Source organism: Vicia villosa, linkage group LG1, assembly GCF_029867415.1.
Source record: "Vicia villosa cultivar HV-30 ecotype Madison, WI linkage group LG1, Vvil1.0, whole genome shotgun sequence".
In the NCBI taxonomy this organism is placed as follows: domain Eukaryota; kingdom Viridiplantae; phylum Streptophyta; class Magnoliopsida; order Fabales; family Fabaceae; genus Vicia; species Vicia villosa.
The window spans coordinates 14,305,875-14,327,058 of record NC_081180.1 but is presented as its reverse complement, the minus strand read 5'-3'; the positions used below and the strand labels follow the sequence as shown (position 1 = coordinate 14,327,058).

Genomic DNA, 21,184 nt, shown 5'->3' with positions numbered 1-21,184 from the left:
TCTATCCTTTACCAGTCCATCCAAAGCTCAACCTACAATAGAAAAGTCAATTAAATGCTATTCAACACAAGCTGAGAATGAAGACTGTATTGATAAACAACAGGAATACACCTTAGGACTCCATATCAGATTAATTTAACATCATTATAGTTACTGCTTCAAAATAAAATAAGTTCAAATTCAAAAGAGCTTATAGAAATAAGCTCACCTAGTTTATTTTTATATCACAGGTTACTAGAATTTAATATCACTTTTTTAAAATATTAGCATTGTAATAGGTTATTAGAAAGAGTTTTACTAGTATTTAATATCACTTTTTTAATATCACATTTTCAAAATCAAGATGAAGGAGTTTTATAATATTTACATTACATTGTAGTAGGTTATTAGAAGACTGTTATTTAATTTCTAACAGTTTCTATATCTCGTATCAAATTCTATTCTATTACACAGTGGTTATTTAATTATTGAAATAAGCAACCATGGGTTTAGTGTTGTTTTTGTTAACTTCTGATATACTATGTTAAGAACTTAATTTTAATTGTAATTTATTTGAGAGACCTTAATGGAATTCTTGTTTTTATTACACTACAAAGGAGAAAGAATAATAGATCAAATGATTTATAGTAGAACATGATAGAAACACGAGTGAAATGATATGAGAGGATCCAAATCTCCATCAATCTCTATTTTTTTAGTAAACACTTCAAGGTAGAAGTGGTTCTATGAAAACTCCTAATAAAAAAAAACTTTAAATAATAATATTTAATTTGATTTAGGATTTATATTTTACATATTAAAAGCAAATCAATTCAGATTGTTTTGTGTTACAAAATCTAATATTTTTTAAAAAATCAACAAGTAATAAATATAAATATAAATATATATATATATATATATATATATATATATATATATATATATTTATATATATACACTCATATATAATTATATTTTTTATATTTAATTTAATTTAATTTTGCATATTAAAAATAAAATATTATTTACTTATAAATATTATTATTTTTATTTAAAATAAAATTTTTATATATATATTTATTTCTTTTTTTATTTTTAATTAGTTGACATTAATAATAATAAAATTAAAGGAAAATATTTAATTTTTATTATTTATATATTCCTATATAAAATATTAATAATAAGTAAGGAAATTGTAATGGAGTAATTCTTGCATTGACACGAAAGAATACTTTTTAAATTTATTTTAATTTTAATTTTGTTTTTAATTAGATTTATGGGATGGTTGAGATTAAAGAGAGAGAAAAATCAGTATTTATTTTTTAATTAATTAAAATTTTGTGATTAGTTATGTGTGAAAAAAAAATCCAAATAACCATGTTTAATAATTTATTTACACCAAAAACCATATTTTCGGAAAAATTACCGGTATGACCAGGTTTCAGAGGTGGCCTCCACATAGGAGCCACCTCAGGTGGCGCCAACCACTAAATTGACACAACATATGCGCCACCCAGGGTGGCATCAATGTTGATTTTTTGGTTTTTAGCCACCTAGGGTGGCGCCTACTCCCATTTCCTTTTTTTTTGTTTGTTTTTTTTTTGTTTTTTTTTTGTTGTTTATATACTATTTTTTTTTTTAATTTTTTTTTTATTTATTAATAAAATGATTTTTAACATAAATAAATAAGTTCAGTGAATCAGTTAAGTCGAGCGTCCACGGAAAAGAGTAGTTCATTGATTAATTAAAAGGTACATAGAAAATAACCAACAGAAAAGATAAAGTAAAACATCTAAGAAATCACCACGGTTAAAACAATGTCATTAGGTCCATGCATCATTTGAATGACATCAATGTCGTATTCCACCTTATGCCAGAAACTTATCGTTGCTCCAGTCACAGGATCGGCCCTTGTTTTAAGCCTCTTGATGCTTCTTATCTGTTCGCCGGCCTCGTACTCCCCCTCTAAAAATCTCAGGAGAGTCCTCTTGAGTTGCTCGACGGAAGAGATATTCCAAAACATAACCGGCATGGGAGGTTTGACGGCGGAGAATATGACATGTCTGTTCCTTCTGCGATACTCCGGCTCAGGTTCGGCACGCCATGTTGATCTCCGGGGCGGCAACTCTGTTGTCCGGTGACATCCATCTGGCCTAGTGGTTGTCCGGCGAGGCATGGTTGTGTTTGTGTGATTGTTTGGTATTTGGATTTTGTGTATCTGTGTGTAAACTCAACCATAGGAGCCCCTAATTTATAATAGTAGTGGGTAGAAAAAATTAATGATGTTGCGTACTGTTTACAAGCACGCCTAACATGTATGATAAATGCAGACACACTAATCAATGACTGACTTGATGGGACTAGACGAAAGCATGCGTATTTGACTGACTGTCCAAAATAAAGAGTGACAGTATGGGCCATGAAGACAATTTCACTACGAGACAAAGACATAACTAGTTGATTTAATAAAGGATAATACAAATACATAACAAATAGAAATACAAATACAAACACAAATACAAATACGAATACTAATACAAATACAAAAACATTGTCAATAAAAATACAGATGACATACAACTAATTGTTGGTGGAATTTGATCCACGGTTAGGACAGGTATTTTTATTGTGCCCGACTTCACGACATATGCTACACTTTCGTACCATTTTCTCATGATCCATCTCAGTTGTGATCCGGGTGCTGTTCGGGCGGCCTCTTTTCTTTCTCCGCATGTTATCATTATGCCAAACCACGTCCCCTTCATACGTAGGCCAATAATCCTCCTTTGCCATCACTTGAAATGAGTTGTTGTACAAATACGCCGGCCCCTCCAGCTACAATAGGCAACCCAGCCCCGACATGGGTCTAGATGACAATTACGACCCAAACGAGCAAATGACCACTCAATCGTCACAGTACCAACAACATGGATACCCCACACCCCAATTTCCACAACACCAACAATATGGGTACACCACACCCCAGCAAACAATGCCATTTTTTCAAGGTCAATCAAGCGCTGGGTTTTACCGACCATGTGACGCAACTCCACCGCCAAGACAAATCTTTGAGGGCATGGGGACCCGACTATTTGACAGCAACATACAAGAATACATGTCCAATGAGCGCATGGAGGGGCTAATCCGAGGACCGCCTACCCAGACACAACAAGAACAACCAAGGAATAGGGGGGGTCGTGGAGAAGTGGCTCGTCGAGATCCTTCCAACCGGATTCGAATAGTTCCAGATTGCGGAACTGGCGGTGAGAGGGGTCATGGTCCGGCGCCGGGTCGGAGGGGTCATGGTCGGAGGGGTCGTGAATAGCATAATATCCATGTTTTATTATTTATCTTTTTTGTACCGTATTTGTAATGTTTGAACTGTATGACCGTATTTCTAATGTTGTTTCTGCATTTCTTGTACTTGTAATGTTTGGAATGAATGACATGTGGTGTTTCATTATTTATTTAATTGTTAAAACAATTTTATTAATAAATAAAATAATCAAAATATAACTTATTTATTTATGTTAAAAACCATTTTATTAATAAATAAAAAAAAAAAAAAAAAATTAGTATATAAACAAGAAAAAAAAACAAAAAAACAAAAAAAAAAAAAAGAAAATGTGAGAAGGCGCCACCCTAGGTGGCTAGAAACAAAAAAAACAACATTGATGCCACCCTGGGTGGCGCATATGTTGTGACAATTTGGGGGTTGGCGCCACCTGAGGTGGCTCCTATGTGGAGACCACCTCTGAAACCTGGTCATACCGGTAATTTTTCCGAAAATATGGTTTTTGGTGTAAATAAATTATTAAACATGGTTATTTGGATTTTTTTTCTGTTATGTGTGACCTCTGAATTTTCCAATGTTATTGAGTTAGCAGAGTCACATGCATGCACTTCATGGCCAACCCAAGACCCTAATGGCGTGTCCTCTTTTTCTTCGTTCTCTCTGGTCTTCCACCAGAAAATCATTTGCCACTTCATCACCCTCTCGTTACTTCTCCCGCGCCGCTACCGCCGCCGCCTCCTCTTCCGATCCCACCGGATCCCTCGACCCTGCCCGCCTTCGCAACGTCGCCGTCATAGCTCATGTCGACCACGGTAAGACAACTCTCATGGACCGTCTGCTCCGCCAGTGCGGCGCTGATATCCCGCACGAGCGCGCCATGGACTCCATTTCTCTCGAACGCGAGCGCGGCATCACTATCTCTTCCAAGGTTTGTTTCTCCTTTTCAATTCAACGCTTCCTTTGTGACCTGCAGTAAATTGATTGGTTGAGTTTTTAGGTTACTTCTATTGCATGGAAAGAAAATGAACTCAACATGGTGGATACTCCTGGACATGCTGATTTTGGCGGCGAGGTAAATTCAGGCTTTCAAACTATAGCTTGTTAAGCATAGTAACTGGATCCTTGTATTGAAATTTTAATTGTATAGAGTAGTTTGTTTTTGTTTTTGATGCCGAGTTAGTGAAAACCGCATAATGATTGTGGTGTACTTCTATGCTTATTATTTTTGTGTTTGGTTCATTTCTAGGTTGAACGTGTAGTTGGTATGGTTGAGGGAGCAGTTTTGGTTGTTGATGCCGGGGAAGGTCCACTAGCTCAAACTAAGTTTGTTCTTGCAAAAGCCTTAAAGTATGGGTTGCGGCCTATTCTTCTTTTAAACAAAGTAGACCGGCCTGCTGGTTAGTTCTCTATTTTTCTGCCACAATATTGTAACACATGACAAGGCACGTGAGGAGCAAATGCAATCAAGTGACGAGGCATTAGTGGGCAAGGAGAATCATAACGAATTCCCTAAAAATCAGGAGCTGGGACGTGGCAAGAGAGAGAAAAAGCCAAGTCTGAAGCTAACAGAATCAGTCAGTGGCTAGTTATATATTGTTGTTAGTGGAATGTAGGAGGATATGATGAATGATGTGTGAACCTTCTTCTCTCTGATTATTCTCTCTCTGCTCTGATTTCTTTTCTGCATTGTACCTGTTTGTTGAATTTCCTCATTTGAAATCAACTACTGTTCTCATCAATAAATTCTCTTTCCCTACGTTACTACTGTTCCATTGATCTTATTCATTACATTGGTGCTTTCATCACACCATGGCAGACAACACTCGTATGAAAGAGATTTACGCTGAGCTGAAGAAGAATGCTGATGCCATCGACCTGGTTAGTGCATCCATGACCTCACATATTGAGCGATTAGAAGTTGCTGGTCACGCTCAACTGACGAGAATGGAGGAGTTCCAGAGGGTTAACGAAGCACAATTCTCTCAGCTCAACACAACATTGGCTCACTTGCTGCAACGGCTACAAGCGTCTCCCCATGGTGCTGCGAACTCATCAACTAAGGATTCCCCGAGGAACGCGTTTCAGGTGAGATCTGTCAAACTCGACTTCCCTCGATTTGATGGAAAAAATGTGATGGACTGGATTTTCAAGGCGGAACAATTTTTTGACTATTATGCTACACCTGATGCTGATAGATTGATTATTGCTTCCGTTCACTTAGATCATGATGTGGTCCCTTGGTATCAAATGCTTCAGAAAACTGAACCATTCAACTCTTGGCAAACTTTTACTAGAGCCCTGGAATTAGATTTTGGACCATCGGCTTATGATTGCCCTCGTGCGACCCTTTTTAAATTGCATCAATCAGCAACGGTTAATGAATACTATATGCAGTTCACCGCCTTAGCTAATAGGGTGGATGGATTAAGTGCAGCAGCCATTTTGGATTGTTTTGTTAGTGGATTGCAGGAAGAAATTAGCAGGGATGTTAGAGCCATGGAACCCAAAACCTTGACCAAAGCTGTGGCTTTAGCTAAATTGTTTGAAGAAAAATACACTTCCTCACAAAAACCAAAATCATTTTCCAACCTAGCCAGAAATACTAGCCCAAACACTTCAGCCTCACCAAAATATTCAACAAATTTCCAAAAAAATGATCACCCCAAATCTACCTTACCTCCACTATTACCTACACCACCAGTCAAACCATTCACCAATAGAAACCAAAACATAAAAAAAATTTCCCCTGCTGAGATTCAATTGAGGAGAGAAAAGAACCTATGCTATTTTTGTGATGAGAAATTTTCACCTTCACATAAATGTCCTAATAGACAAGTGATGCTGTTACAATTGGATGGGGATGAGGAGCACATTCAACAGGACAGTCAGGATACAGTGGAGGAGCATGCTGACACAGGTCAGGATACACATCATCTGTCATTAAATGCCTTGAGAGGATCACATGGGGTAGGCACCATAAGATTTACTGGACAAATTGGTAGCATCAGTGTCAAAATCTTAGTGGATGGTGGAAGTTCAGATAATTTCATCCAACCAAGGGTTGCTCAAGCATTGCGATTAGCTGTAGAACCGGCACCCAACCTGAGAGTGTTAGTTGGGAATGGTCAGTTATTGAAGGCAGAAGGTTTTATTCAACACTTACCTATGCATATTCAAGGGCAAGAGCTAACAGTTCCTGTGTATTTGTTACAAATTTCTGGGGCAGATGTAATTTTAGGCTCTAATTGGTTAGCTACACTAGGTCCTCATGTGGCTGATTATGCAGCCTTAACACTGAAGTTCTTGCAAAATGGTCGGTTCATTACTCTACAAGGTGAAAACAACACACAACCGACTGCAGCCCAACTCCATCATTTTAGAAGATTGCATAACACTCATGCTATCGAGGAATGCTTTGCAATTAATTTGATTCAGAACAATGTACCCGAAGATACACTATTGGAATTGCCAACCAACATTCAACCGGAACTAGCCATTTTACTGCACACATATGCGAAAGTGTTTGAAGTCCCCAACTCTCTGCCTCCTCATAGAGAACATGATCATGCAATTACACTAAAACAAGGCTCAGATCCGGTTAAGGTCAGGCCTTACAGGTATCCACATACACAGAAGGAACAAATAGAGAAAATGGTCCAAGAAATGCTTCAGCAAGGCATAATCCAACCTAGTACCAGTCCATTTTCTTCCCCAATTATACTCGTAAAAAAAAAAGATGGAAGCTGGAGGTTCTGCACGGATTATAGAGCATTAAATGCAATAACTGTGAAAGACAGTTTTCCGATGCCAACTGTCGACGAGTTGCTGGATGAATTGTATGGAGCTAAATATTTCTCAAAATTGGATCTCAGGTCAGGTTACCACCAAATCCTTGTCCAACCTGATGATAGACACAAGACTGCTTTTAGAACACATCATGGACACTATGAATGGCTAGTAATGCCTTTTGGCCTTACAAATGCACCAGCCACATTTCAATGCTTAATGAACAAAATTTTTCAAGATGTTTTGAGGAAATTTGTCCTTGTGTTCTTTGATGATATTTTGGTATACAGCCCTTCTTGGCTATCTCACATAAGGCATTTGGAAGTTGTGTTACAAGTTCTACAACAACACCAGTTGTATGCTAGACTGTCAAAGTGCTCATTTGGGGCCACAGAAGTCGAGTACTTGGGACATAAGGTCTCAAGGAGTGGAGTGGCAATGGAAGTGACTAAAGTGCAAGCAGTGATGGAGTGGCCTACACCAACCAATGTCAAGCAGTTGAGAGGATTTCTAGGCCTCACAGGATATTATAGACGATTTATAAAATCGTATGCTAATATTGCCGGCCCCTTAACTGACCTTTTAAAGAAAGACAATTTTTCCTGGAGTCAGCATGCTGAAGAAGCTTTTGTGAAGCTTAAGAAAGCAATGACTGAAGCTCCTGTGTTAGCATTGCCGGATTTTTCGCAACCATTCATTCTTGAGACGGATGCATCAGGTATTGGAGTGGGAGCAGTGCTGGGTCAGAATGGACACCCTATCGCTTATTTTTCAAAGAAGTTAGTTCCGAGAATGCAAAAGCAGTCTGCTTATATTCGAGAACTGCTAGCCATCACTGAGGCATTAGCCAAATTTCGACATTATTTGTTGGGGAACAAATTCATTATCAGAACTGATCAGAGAAGCTTAAAGAGTTTATTGGATCAATCTCTCCAAACACCAGAACAGCAGGCTTGGCTACATAAATTCCTTGGCTACGATTTCAAAATTGAATATAAACCGGGCAAAGATAATCAAGCGGCGGATGCCCTTTCAAGAATGTTTATGTTAGCTTGGTCAGAACCTCATTCATTATTCTTGGACGAATTGAGATCTAAATTGCAAGGGGATGCTCACTTGAAGCAACTGATGGAGGAACGTCAAAACTCGTCTGAAGCACATCAATATACAGTGAGAGATGGGTTATTATACTGGAAAGATAGGTTGGTGATACCTAGTGAAGATGGGACGATCCAAATGATACTAAAGGAATTTCATAGCTCTCCCATTGGTGGTCATGCAGGGATCACTAGAACATTGGCAAGGGTGAAAGCACAATTTTACTGGCCAAAAATGCAGGAACATGTCAAAGCATTTGTAAACAAATGCTTAATTTGTCAACAAGCTAAAGCAAATAACACCCTCCCAGCTGGGTTGCTTCAACCGTTACCAATACCGCAACAGGTTTGGGAAGATGTCGCCATGGACTTCATTACGGGCTTGCCAAATTCATTTGGATTATCTGTGATTATGGTGGTGATAGATAGACTCACAAAATACGCTCATTTTGTGCCTTTAAAAGCTGACTACAATAGCAAGAATGTCGCGGAAGCATTCATGAATAACATAGTTAAGTTGCATGGAGTTCCAAGGTCCATTGTATCTGACAGGGACAAGGTCTTTACTAGTTCCTTTTGGCAACAATTGTTTAAGTTACAAGGCACTACTTTAGCTATGTCTTCAGCATATCATCCACAATCGGATGGCCAATCAGAAATATTGAACAAATGCTTAGAAATGTATCTCCGATGCTTCACTTACGAGAATCCTAAAAGTTGGGTCAAAGCTCTTCCTTGGTCAGAGTTTTGGTACAACACTGCGTACCACATGAGTTTAGGCATGACGCCCTTTAAAGCTTTATATGGCAGAGAACCTCCTGCAATTGTCAGAATACCATGCTCCAATGAGGATCCAACAGAGGTTAGAGAACAGTTAGCTAACAGAGATGCATTATTAGCTAAGCTTAAAAGCAACCTGCTAAGAGCTCAGCAAGTAATGAAGAATCAAGCTGACAAGAAGCGAAGCAACGTGAATCTGAATGTTGGTGATGAAGTGTTGGTTAGGCTGCAACCGTATAGACAACATTCAGCTGCCTTGCGGAAGAATCAAAAGTTATCTATGAGATACTTTGGACCCTTTAAAGTTTTGGCCAAAATCGGCAATGTTGCTTACAAATTGGAGCTTCCTCCCGCTGCACGAATTCATCCGGTGTTTCATGTATCTCAGCTGAAACTTTTTAAGGGAGATACGCATGAACCGTATATGCCGTTGCCGCTCACAGTTACAGAATTGGGACCAATGATGCAACCCGTTCAGGTCTTAGCAACTAGAACTGTCATTAGAGGCACTTATCAGGTGGGACAAATTCTGGTTCAGTGGGAAAATGGCTTGCAAGAGGATGCTACTTGGGAAGATATTGAGGATATCAAGGCTAGTTATCCTGACTTCAACCTTGTGGGCAAGGTTGATTTTAAAGGGGAAGGTAATGTAACACATGACAAGGCACGTGAGGAGCAAATGCAATCAAGTGACGAGGCATTAGTGGGCAAGGAGAATCATAACGAATTCCCTAAAAATCAGGAGCTGGGACGTGGCAAGAGAGAGAAAAAGCCAAGTCTGAAGCTAACAGAATCAGTCAGTGGCTAGTTATATATTGTTGTTAGTGGAATGTAGGAGGATATGATGAATGATGTGTGAACCTTCTTCTCTCTGATTATTCTCTCTCTGCTCTGATTTCTTTTCTGCATTGTACCTGTTTGTTGAATTTCCTCATTTGAAATCAACTACTGTTCTCATCAATAAATTCTCTTTCCCTACGTTACTACTGTTCCATTGATCTTATTCATTACAAATATCTCGATACCGTTTTATGAAGAATATGATTTATGTTGATGACATGCATGTAGAAAAATTAAAAACAGACCAAAAAACAACACCAACTTCTTTTTTCAAATTTTCCAATTTTCCTTTTCATTCTCCATGTATCCTCTTTCTGGATTTTTGTTAGAAATGCATAAAATTCTCAGCTGAATTTCTCTTCCGTTTGTATATTATGATTATGATGGATAACTGAATTACAAGAGGTTTGATCTATTTATAGATAACAAGAATCTAACTAACCTCAGTTAGTTAGTTTCCTAAGTTCAAGGAATTAGTCTCATTGCACCTAGTAGGAATATTGTGCTACAAGTGTACAGTAGTTAGAGTGGTGTGACTGTCCCAACTATTCCGGAACTTTCTAAAGCTGTTTCCCTTAATACTTTCCTGCAAGCTTGTGCAACAAGTGTACAGTAGTTAGAGTGGTGTGACTGTCCAGACTATTCTGGAACTTTCTAAAGCTGTTTCCCTTAATACTTTCCTGCAAGCTTAACCAAGGGGGATGAGGAAAAGTTCCACATAGTTGGTTGGACCTAAACTCCTCTAACTTGATTGAAGATAGGGCCTTATTCATGACATCAACACACTGATGTTGACCACAAATGTGCACAACTCTTAGTTGCTTGTTGAAGACATTATCCCTGATAAAGAAAAGGCCAGGCTCCACGTGCTTGAAAGTAGAATAGGGTTGTGAGCCAAAGCAATAGTGCTCATATTGTCACAGTAGTTGGTTGAGGAGTAGTTGATGCCCAACTCTTATAGTAGAGATTGAATCCAAAGCAGCTCAGAGGTTACAAGAGCCAAACTCCTCTACTCTTCTTCAGTGCTGGAACGAAATATCACGGGCTGCTTCTTAGCTCACCAAGAGAGGAGATTCTTCCCAAGTAACATACCAGCACCCTCTATCATTAGGGTCAGACCCCCCAGTTAGCATCACAGTAGGCTTGAAGAGAGATGGGAGAGACAGAAGTAGGAGCCAAGTGCAATCCCCAAGAGATAGTGCCAATGAGATATCTTAGGATTCGTTTCACAGCCTGCAAGTGGGATTCCAGGGCATTAGCCATGAATTGGCACACTTCTTTGACAACAAAGCGAATGACGGGTTTGGTGATGATTGCATATTGAAGAGCACCCACCACAAACTTGTACATCGTTGGATCACGCAAGGGATCAGAGCCATCCTTAAAAAGTTAAGCCAACAACCATGGGAGATGGAATGGGTTTGGATTCAAGCTTATTGGCCTTTGTAAGAAGATCCCTTATATACTTGCCTTGGGATAGGGAAAGGAACCAAGCATGCCTGTGCTTGACTTCAATACCAAGAAAGTGGTCAAGTGGGCGTAAATCTTTGAGAGAATACTAAATGTAATAGAGAAAATTTGATAAGGGAAGGCAGGGTGATGTTTTGAAGAGGTTAGGATAGGGGAAATGATGTTCATTAAAGATAACATCGTTGGATATTGTTTATGGTGAAATTTCGTAAACAGCGGCTAGTCTTCCAAATGATAATTTTGTTGCCTGCAGGATCGATTAGATTGATCCTAGGACATATGTGTATAGGTTTTTTGAAGTGGTTGTATTTTGCATTTAAAAGTGAAGATTTCGATATGAAACAAATCTTCAAAGTAATGTAAAGATACTTTGTAAAATAGAGAGAAATGTAAATGACTTTGACAGAATGATACAAATAGAGAAAGATAACTTAATGAAAATGACTTTGCATTGAATAAAAATGGTGTTCCATACGTACATTTCACTCAATTTTGACTCTTTTCAATTCGCTAGATACTTTGAGTAATATGAGTTTGGTTTACAATTGAACACACGAAAATCTAATACTAGAACTCCGATTTATACTAAAAATCGAAACAACCGTCTCAAACGGTCTTTTCTTCAGAATCTGACACGTTGTCGCTTGCATGTATCATGCCTTTGATTCACTTCCATGCGTCCTCCAAAATAGATAAGGCCAAAAAACAGTTACTTTTAGCCTATTTTTGAATTTCAAATTTTTGTAGTCGAAACAATGTCCGAATCTAAATCTCAACTTCACTAAGTCTCGAAACATCAATATACATGAAGGAACTTCAATGTATTTCTTCAAACTTGTCAAAACCTTCCCGTCGAAAAATCTAATATTTCCCAACTCATTTCACTTCTTTCTTGATACCTCGAAAATGAAAGACACGTCGAAAAATCCAGCTAACAGATATGTAGACTCTAGTCATCCTATGCACACTAGATCCAAAGATGGCATTGTCTGCTCTAGGCTTCATCCCACTCTTCTCATTGCTCATGCTGAGCCAAGAAACACTAAGCAAGCACTGTCTGATCCAACCTAGCTCTGATACAGTGATACCATGTTAGAAATGCATAGAATTCATATATGGTTGAGAGAATTCTCAACTATATTTTCCTTCTGTTGATATACTCTGATTGTTAATTGAATTACAGGGGGTTTGACCTATTTATAGATCACTAGGATCTAACTAACTGCAGTTAGTTAGTTTCCTAAAATCAAGGGATTAATTACACCTAGTAGGGATACTGTGCACAAGTGCACAAAAGTTACAGTGGTGTGACTGTCCAAACTATTCTAGAACTTTCTAAAGTTGTTTCTCTTAATAATTTTGAGTATGTTGTCTCGGTTCTCCTTCATGCCACATTCCATGCAATAAAACATTAAAGTTGATCTTAATACTTTCTCAAATTAGTGTTACTTTTAGAAGTGACAAATAATATAATAACAGTAACAGTAATCACCTGAAAGCAAAGATTTATTTAACTGTCTCACCCACATTTTTTTCCTTGCATCTTTTAGGTACTTCTATTGTTGCGATCTAGTGGTGCATCTGATGCACACTTAAGCATAGAAACACATTGCAAACAAAACAATGTGAAATCTACATCAATATTTTTGTATTGTACAGCCTTTATTTCATGCTAAACATTGCAATATATGCACGTATATGTACATATGTGAAATGTGAGTTAGAGAATTTAATTGTTATATTAGTTATATAATATAAATAGCAGTGTTTGGTGCGTATACTGATAATTTTTTATGTTTTTGGACTGCACTGTTAAAGCTGTCCCATAACTTGCTGAATAGTAAAGTTTTAGAGTTTTGCCTTGTACCTGATTTCTAGATTTGTAATGTCCCATATAATTTTTTTTAAATCAAACATGGAATGCAAAAGTTCTTTTCTTCAATCCCTAAATCTTGTGATTATTATTTCATGTAGTTACTGAGGAGATATGCAATGAGGTTGAGAGTCTGGTGTTTGATCTATTTGCGAACCTGGGCGCTACAGGTACACCAAAGAAAACATATGAGGATTATGCTTGATTGTTTTGTAATTCAAACTCTGTTTTCTGAAATTTAATGTTTTATTTGTATCTATAGAGGAGCAACTTGACTTCCCAGTTCTTTATGCTTCTGCTAAAGAAGGATGGGCATCCACCACCTATACCAAGGATCCTCCTGCGGAGGCCAAAAATATGTCACAGTTGCTTGATGCCATCGTAACACATGTTCCTCCACCAAATGCAAACATTAATGCACCTTTCCAAATGCTGGTTGGTATTTAAAATATTGATGAATTTATCAGTGTCACTTTTATCTGATAAGCTTCCTTTCGTGGAAGTTGTCTTTTTGATGCAGTATTTATTTTCTTTTGTTGACAATGCACCTTTTCCCTTTTTATCAAGTGCAGTTTATATAGAGGATATTCATATAGCTCAATCCTATTTATCATTGAATTTTGAATACAAACTGAATGTTCATTACTTCAAAGTCTGCTTCCCTATTCATATGATCACAGTAACAAGTCACAACTAATTATAAGAGATCACAAAAACAGAATGGATTTAGGAAAGTCAGGTCTCACTTGTTCTTGTGCAAATCCTCTTTATTCTTGTTTCCCGATACTGTTCTTGGGTTTATACTTTCGAATCAGTGGAAACCATGCTTAATAGTGATTTTCAGGTTTCGATGATGGAGAAGGACCTTTATCTTGGGCGGATTTTAACTGGACGTGTGTATTCTGGGGTTGTTCGTGTTGGTGACAGGGTTCACGGACTACGTAACAAAGATTCTGGTGCTGAAAAGTTTGAAGAAGGAAAGGTTGTAGATCTATGAGCTCTCAATTACATTTACAGTTGGATAGAATGGTATTTTGGTCTGATATCATGGTGGTTAAGTGGCAAGAGCTAAATGGTTTTCAGTTAATGTGTTAATTTGTTAAACTATCCACTGCACATTTTTACTGTTCATTGTGTAGACAGCGCTTAAAAATATATCTCTATCACTCATTTAAAAGTCATTTATGGAAACTGTAAGGGTCCGTTTGTTTTGTTTTTTTTTTAAAATGATTTTTGTAGTGTAAGAAGCACTAATTTCATGAGTTTTCATTTAAAAGGTGGTGAAACTGATGAAAAAGAAGGGTACAATCATGGTTGTAACTGATTGTGCTGGAGCTGGTGACATAATTTCAATTGCTGGTTTGGCAAGTCCATCTATCGGACATACAGTCACTACTGTGGAGGTATTTATAAGTTTTCATATTTATACTTCCGTTTTTATAGTTTAATGAAAAAAGCCACGTGTCATTTGATGTGACCTTCATGATTACCTTTTTCATTTTTGTACAAGTTTTAAACTAAGACATAGACATGCTTAAATTAGGCTCTTGAATATTGCAGTTGATGGTTAATATTGCAGATAATTTCAACGTTCAAACAAGAGTGCCAAACTAGGCTCTTGAATACCAAGGTTATTGTAGGGCAATCTAAGAGGATTCCTCTTGGCTTGGTACTCATGATTCGAGATAAACTTAGAGTAATTCACTAAGGTGTAATGCTCATATCATATGATTATCTGATTGACGGAAAGTTCAACATATTAAAATAATGAAAGTATCTCAAATGTTTACTCTACTAATAAAGCCAATCGCCTTCATTATGTACTCCTATTCAAAGTTAGAAATCAGAATAAGATAATATAAACCAGGATAAAATTATTAAACCAAATTGTCTAGTATCACCCTAATATCCATTTGTTGCTGGTTGAGATAAACATTGTTTATTTTATTTATGTTTAACAATCAATTTATATGTAACTAATGTCCTGTATTTTGAGAATTTTACTATCATGGAGTAACTTCATGTTTTTATGCCTTAGATTATGTCTGCATTGCCCACGGTTGAATTGGATCCACCAACAATTTCTATGACCTTTGGTGTAAACGACTCCCCATTAGCTGGTCATGATGGTACTCATGTAAGTTGTGTTTGTGTTACCCTTACTTTATTTGTTGCTTTTGTTGCTTCACTGCTTGTGTGAAAAGTTTCGTCGGAGATTTCTCAAATCCAAACTCAGACATAACCATATGGTCTTTCATTGAAGCTGCATCATATAGTTTTTCTATAAATATTTTTAATATGTTATTAAGTTGTAGTTATTGTTTCTATCAAGTAAATAGGCTAATGCTGGATATTTTTAGTTGACTGGGGGAAAAATTGGTGATCGACTAACGGCTGAAGCTGAAACCAACCTTGCCATAAATGTGCTTCCATGCTTGTCAGAAATGTTTGAAGTTCAAGGAAGAGGAGAACTGCAGCTGGGTCTGTTCTTCTTTACTGAAATTGCATACATATTGAAAGTCTATGATTTATTGTGCTTAAGCAGCAGCTCAGCACATTTATGTTACCAGGTATTTTGATTGAGAATATGAGGCGCGAGGGATTTGAACTATCTGTCTCTCCACCTAAAGTCATGTGAGTTTCCGAGGACTGAAGCTCTGAAATTTTAGTGTGATTATTGGTTTTGACTTGATGTGGTTTTGCTTGCTTAGCGTTGTTTTTGAGTTTGTCATGCTATTAAATAATACTGAGCAAATACTTTAAGTTTCCTGTGTATATCTTGCGTATTATTGCTTAGATTTTGACAGAGACTATTGAATTTTTCAAAGACCTTGTCTCCTATAAAGCTTAAGCTATACATGGGAGAATGATTAATGCCCATATGGTGAGTAGTAATATGGTGCATGACATTAACCTTGTGCTCATATTTACATCACTATTCTAAATCAAGTACAAGTCCAGGAAATAGCCCTAATAACATAATAAGACTCCCAAATTAATAAGATTCAAATAACAGATGCAAATGGTCATGAATAAATAAAAATCAATAAACACAGAGCTGGTGTTGCTCGACCCCTGGGTAGAGTTTTGAAGGCTGGTCTTTTATTCTTGCATTATTTTTATTCATACTTCTCTTAACTTCATGTCAAATACTCTTGAAAGGTCTACCCCTTGCAAAAATGTTTGATCTGGCCAAATTTTGTATATTGATTGACAGTTCAGAGGTTTTGGTCAAATTATATGATACACATATTCATGTAGCTGACCCTACTTAGTGGGATAAAGCTTGGTTTTGTTGTTACTCCATATTAATGTCATTTTGCTATGAATTTGTTAGGTATAAAACCGAAAAAGGTCAGAAACTTGAGCCAATAGAAGAAGTTACAATTGAGGTAATAATTTAATTTGGTGTTTATAGTATATGCTTGTGCGTGAGTTTGGACTTTTAACATCACAATGGATCTAGCCCAGGTAAATGATGGGCACGTTGGCTTTGTAATGGAGACTTTGTCTCATAGACGAGCTGAGGTTACCGACATGGGTCCTGTCGCCGGAGCTATTGGTCGAACTAAATTGTCCTTGACTTGTCCATCAAGGTTGGTTTTGTTGTCTCTTTTTCCATCTTGATACTTATCTCTTTGGTCTGGAACCTCATGTGCTGTACACATCACAGATAAAGAGATTTAGATGTATATCTTTTTTGTGGAACCCCATATATGTATGCATATCTCTCAGAGTTTGGGTTGAGCCTAACTCATCCATACAAAACCGGCTTGTAAGGTAAGAATTGCCCTAAGGTAAGAATTGCCCTTACTTATTATAAACACAACCCATGCCATATCTCTAAGCAATGTGGGGGACTAAATCCACCCCTTCAAAGCTAACACAATGAAGGTGTTAGGAGTTGCAATGAAGGCAAGTCAAAGAGCCGCAATTAAGGCGGAAATTCGAACACACCCCTTCACGCTTGGACCTCAATGAGCCCGAAGCGTGGACGATGCGGGAAACTCAACAATGGATTTAGGATAGGCTCTGATACCATGATAGAATTAGAGTTTGACCTAATTCATCCCTATAAAATCGGCTTGTAGGGTGAGGATTACCCTCACTTATAAACACATGTTCATGTCATATATTGTCCGATGTGGAACACTTAACACACCCCCTCACGCCCAGGATTAGACAACTGGAGCGTGGAAATAAATGGTTGATGGCCCCATAGTGGAAACCATAGTAGGTGGTCCACAAGATTTTAAACGAGGCTCTTGATACCAGGTTAAGAAATGTGGTTGAGCCTAACTCAACCCTAATTATCTCGGTGTATCTTAATACATGACTCCAGATCGTAATTATCCTAGTTAAATATGGAAAGAAATTGTGATAATAATAAAGAAATATAAAAATTAATCTTAAGAGATACTCTAAGATACACTGAGATAAGAAAAATAATGATTGAAGGAACAAATGTGTCACTTTTACAAAATTGTCCCTAATTACCGTTCCTTATTATACATTGTCATAAATGCATAGTATTATTTAATAACTAGAAGTTATTGAAGACAATATTAATTAGAGGTAAAGTTGGTAAAATTTAATTAATGTTGCGCTTGAAAAAATAAAGTTAAGCGACACTTTTTTTGGAACAAATTTCTTTGGGTAAAAAGACTTATTTTGGGACGGAGGGAGTATAGCATTAATATTTTCTAACAGGCATTACAGTTAGAGTGTAGATGTGCAACAAATCTAGTAACTTCTTTATTACTGTTTGTTCAGGGGCTTGGTTGGTTACAGGAGTGTGTTCAGCAGTGAGACAAGTGGAACTGGGTTCATGCACCGTGCTTTCCTCAGTATGCACCTTCTACTAAAAAACTTTCTCTTCCATCTAGCATGCAAAGATGTTGATTTTCAGTATTTTTGAGCACTTTGATTTTTACAATGAAGCTATTATCGGAGTTGTTTTTATACCTACATGCTACGTTCATATATTTTACAATGTGCATTATTGTAACCTTGCAGCATATGAAAAATTTCGAGGCCCTCTTGGTAATGTGAGGAAAGGAGTATTGGTATGTTTGTTATTAATCACGTTACTACTCACATGATGTATTTGTTATAAGTCATAAAGCTGCTTTGAGCGTGTTTTTGGTCAAGTTTTCTAACACCTGAGTACTGAATGACGATCCTCTAACTGAACAGGTGTCAGTGGGTAAAGGTCCAATCACATCTCATGCATTAATGAGCTTAGAAGCTCGTGGGACTTTTTTTGTATCTCCTGGAATTGAGGTAGAAGCCAATCCCTTCTGCTATTTCATGTATTATATGTTGTATCATATACCTTCGTTCTGGAGACTGGAACATTATTCAAATTATGCTTAAAATACTTTGAACTTGGAGTAGTAGTGAAACACAAGAATGTGTGCTTAATTTAAATTTCCTTATACTGTTTCATCTAGCTTTTGCTTGTATTGCACATACTGCCTGTAATGCTTGTTCTTTTGTTTACAGACATATGATGGTATGATTGTTGGAGAACACTCACGGGATACAGATCTTGATGTAAGAAGAATTCTTAGCCTAACTGCCAGTGTTACGTCAATGTTGGCGACTCACTAACAAAGACCGATATATATTGCAGGTTAATCCAATGGCGACTAAACCACTTACAAATATACGCGCTGCTTCCAAGGATGAGAATGTGAAGCTGACTCCTCCTCGCCTCGTATGTCTTTATGTGCCATAATTATGCCTTTAAATCTCTGGATTTCTAGCAAATTTTTTGTACTGGACCTGGCTTCATTTTTGTGGCTGTGAAATAATTTTTATGTGACCTAAAGTAGTTAGCAGAAAAGTCTAATAAGATGACGGTCCCTGAGCTTGATATGCTATCTCACACCTAATGATTTCTGGTTGCAGATGACACTTGAAGAAGCCATAGGATATGTAGCTTCAGATGAGCTTATCGAGGTATGTTCCAATCTAGAATTTAAAAAATGCTGTAGAAAGTTTTATCTGATTTTTGCAGTGAAAATATGTAAGGGTGCTTCTTCCTCAACGCACCTCCATTCTATGTCCAGTACCCACTAAAGGTTTATGACTTACAAATCCCGAGTCGGTTCTTCAAATATCATGTTGTCCTGTTTATCCCCTAATCATTTTTGCCATCAAATAATCACTCAATGATTTAGTGCTCTAATCCCCCCACAATTTGATTTGGAAGGGAATGATTGTGATGGAAAAATGCTATCAATATTATCATATTATTTTAATTGTGACATTTTTTTACATGAAGGTTACTCCAAAGACCATCCGGTTAAGGAAGAAATACCTTGATGCTAAGAAGCGTAAAACCATGAGTAAAAAAAAGGCAAAGGAACACGAGGAGTTTTTCCTCGATTAAGTTTTTTAACATTGATTTATTCACCCTATAGTATAGTACGAGCTAAAGTTTTCATCTTCAGGTTCTAACTTAAATTTAAGTACTTCTAACTTAAATTCAAGCACTACTGTAATACAGCAGCCCAGAAAGAAATATTCTTTGATAGTGATAATAAAGCAACTCAATTTTGTATTCGAAGAAATGATTAATGATTACCTATTGCCGGTAATAATCGCTGGTTATCAAAGAAGTTATTTGATCCCCTCCTTTTGGCGAATCAAATGTTACTGCGATGGAGCTTTCATTCTGGACATTGAGCAGGCCGGTGGGGGCAGTATCTTTAGAAATCATAAAGGTGATTTTCTTTTGGCATTTGCGGAGAATTTTTGTGGTGTTTCTTCTCTTCATGCTGAATTTGGAGCTGTGATCAAGGCTAAGGAGCTTAGTATTGATAGCGGTTGGTCTAAGCTTTGGATCGAAACCGACTCTAGTTGATTGTCAAAGCTTTCATCAACATAAGTTAGTCTTTTTAACTTTTAGAAACAAATGGAGTTTTTGTCTCCTTAATGATAGTTACTCTCATTTTATCATCCCTCACATTTGTATGGAAGGTAACACTTGTTCTGATTTTTTGACGAATTTCGTGCTCAGCACCAGTGCTACTGTCATTTTTTATTTTATTCTTTTGAGAATTCGGAATAATTTTGTAAAGAATAGGTTAAGAATACATTTTTTTTAGATTTTCGTAATCTTTGGGATTAACGCTCTTTTTTATTTATATATCATCCTTTATTAAAAATTAAAAAAAAATTATTGTTGTGTAATATATCAAGATTTTTTCTTTAAATATGAACTGGCCGTAAAGGTAATTTTATTTACGACTGATGTCATGTTTGGCTTCATAAAAAAAGACTTGAGACTCCATTTTCTCTGAAAAGTGGATTGGTTGTTCTTATTACTTATGAAATATAATAAGAATATTTTTCGTTTATATAAGTTAGTAAAATAATTTTAACTTTAAAATTGTTTTGAAAATGAATTTTTTTAACTATAAAATTATTTTTGAAAATTAGTTTATGAAATGATTTTATTATGTAACCAAAAAAACAATAAATAAATAAATAAATATCTTTATTATTATTATTATTATTATTATTATTATTATTATTATTAATTTTATATATAAAATTAAGGTGTTGATTTAAATATTTATTAGGCTAATATTTTTATTATATCTTGATTATAATATATATATATATATATATATATATATATATATATATATATATATATATATATATATATATATATATATAAAATTAATTATATTATTAGTTGTATTGATTCACCTTGATTTTAATTTTTTAATAAGTATTGAGCTCTTTCGGTTATGTATATCCAAAAAATTGAAATATTTCGGATATGTATCTCCGAAGACACCCTTTTTTAAAAAAGGGTGACTTCGGATATGCATATTCAAAGTCACATTTTTTCTAAAAAAAAGGTGTCTTCAGATATGCACATCCGAAATAACTCTTTTTTTCCAAAATAAAAAGCCTTCGGAGATGCACTTCCGAAATATAGGAATATTTTAGGGTTTTCGTCGCGGGTTCCTAAGAAGCCATAGAGATCTATAAAGAACTTGTCTGATTTTATTAAACGAGCGGACACAAATAATTACTTTAGTT

The 21,184-nt window shown here is 36.4% G+C and overlaps 1 protein-coding gene across 2 annotated transcripts; it reads left to right on the top strand.

Moving 5' to 3' along the window:
- The first annotated feature begins 3,842 nt into the window (after positions 1-3,842).
- On the top strand, positions 3,843-20,234 carry LOC131629162 (uncharacterized). 2 transcript variants are annotated; one of them, XM_058899965.1, is made up of 19 exons: positions 3,843-4,202; positions 4,272-4,346; positions 4,521-4,671; positions 13,222-13,290; positions 13,383-13,555; positions 13,965-14,102; positions 14,398-14,523; positions 15,159-15,257; positions 15,481-15,601; positions 15,691-15,754; positions 16,458-16,512; positions 16,592-16,716; positions 17,894-17,967; positions 18,137-18,186; positions 18,317-18,403; positions 18,626-18,676; positions 18,756-18,839; positions 19,034-19,084; positions 19,410-20,232. In XM_058899965.1, exons 1-19 carry the CDS (start codon positions 3,873-3,875, stop codon positions 19,515-19,517), a joined length of 2,031 nt encoding a protein of 676 aa, XP_058755948.1. In that variant the 5' UTR covers positions 3,843-3,872; the 3' UTR covers positions 19,518-20,232. The 2 variants fall into 2 exon arrangements, with proteins under 2 accessions (XP_058755948.1, XP_058755942.1); XM_058899959.1 differs by having other exon boundaries at positions 19,034-20,234.
- Positions 20,235-21,184: the final 950 nt, after the last annotated feature.

Bases quoted from the DNA above. Each gene is read 5' to 3' on its own strand.
- LOC131629162 (XM_058899959.1), top strand. From the start codon at position 3,873: ATGCATGCACTTCATGGCCAACCCAAGACCCTAATGGCGTGTCCTCTT. The intron at 4,347-4,520 runs GTAAATTCAGGC...GTTCATTTCTAG, and splicing joins ATGCTGATTTTGGCGGCGAG to GTTGAACGTGTAGTTGGTAT. The intron at 14,103-14,397 runs GTTGTAGATCTA...TTCATTTAAAAG, and splicing joins AAAAGTTTGAAGAAGGAAAG to GTGGTGAAACTGATGAAAAA.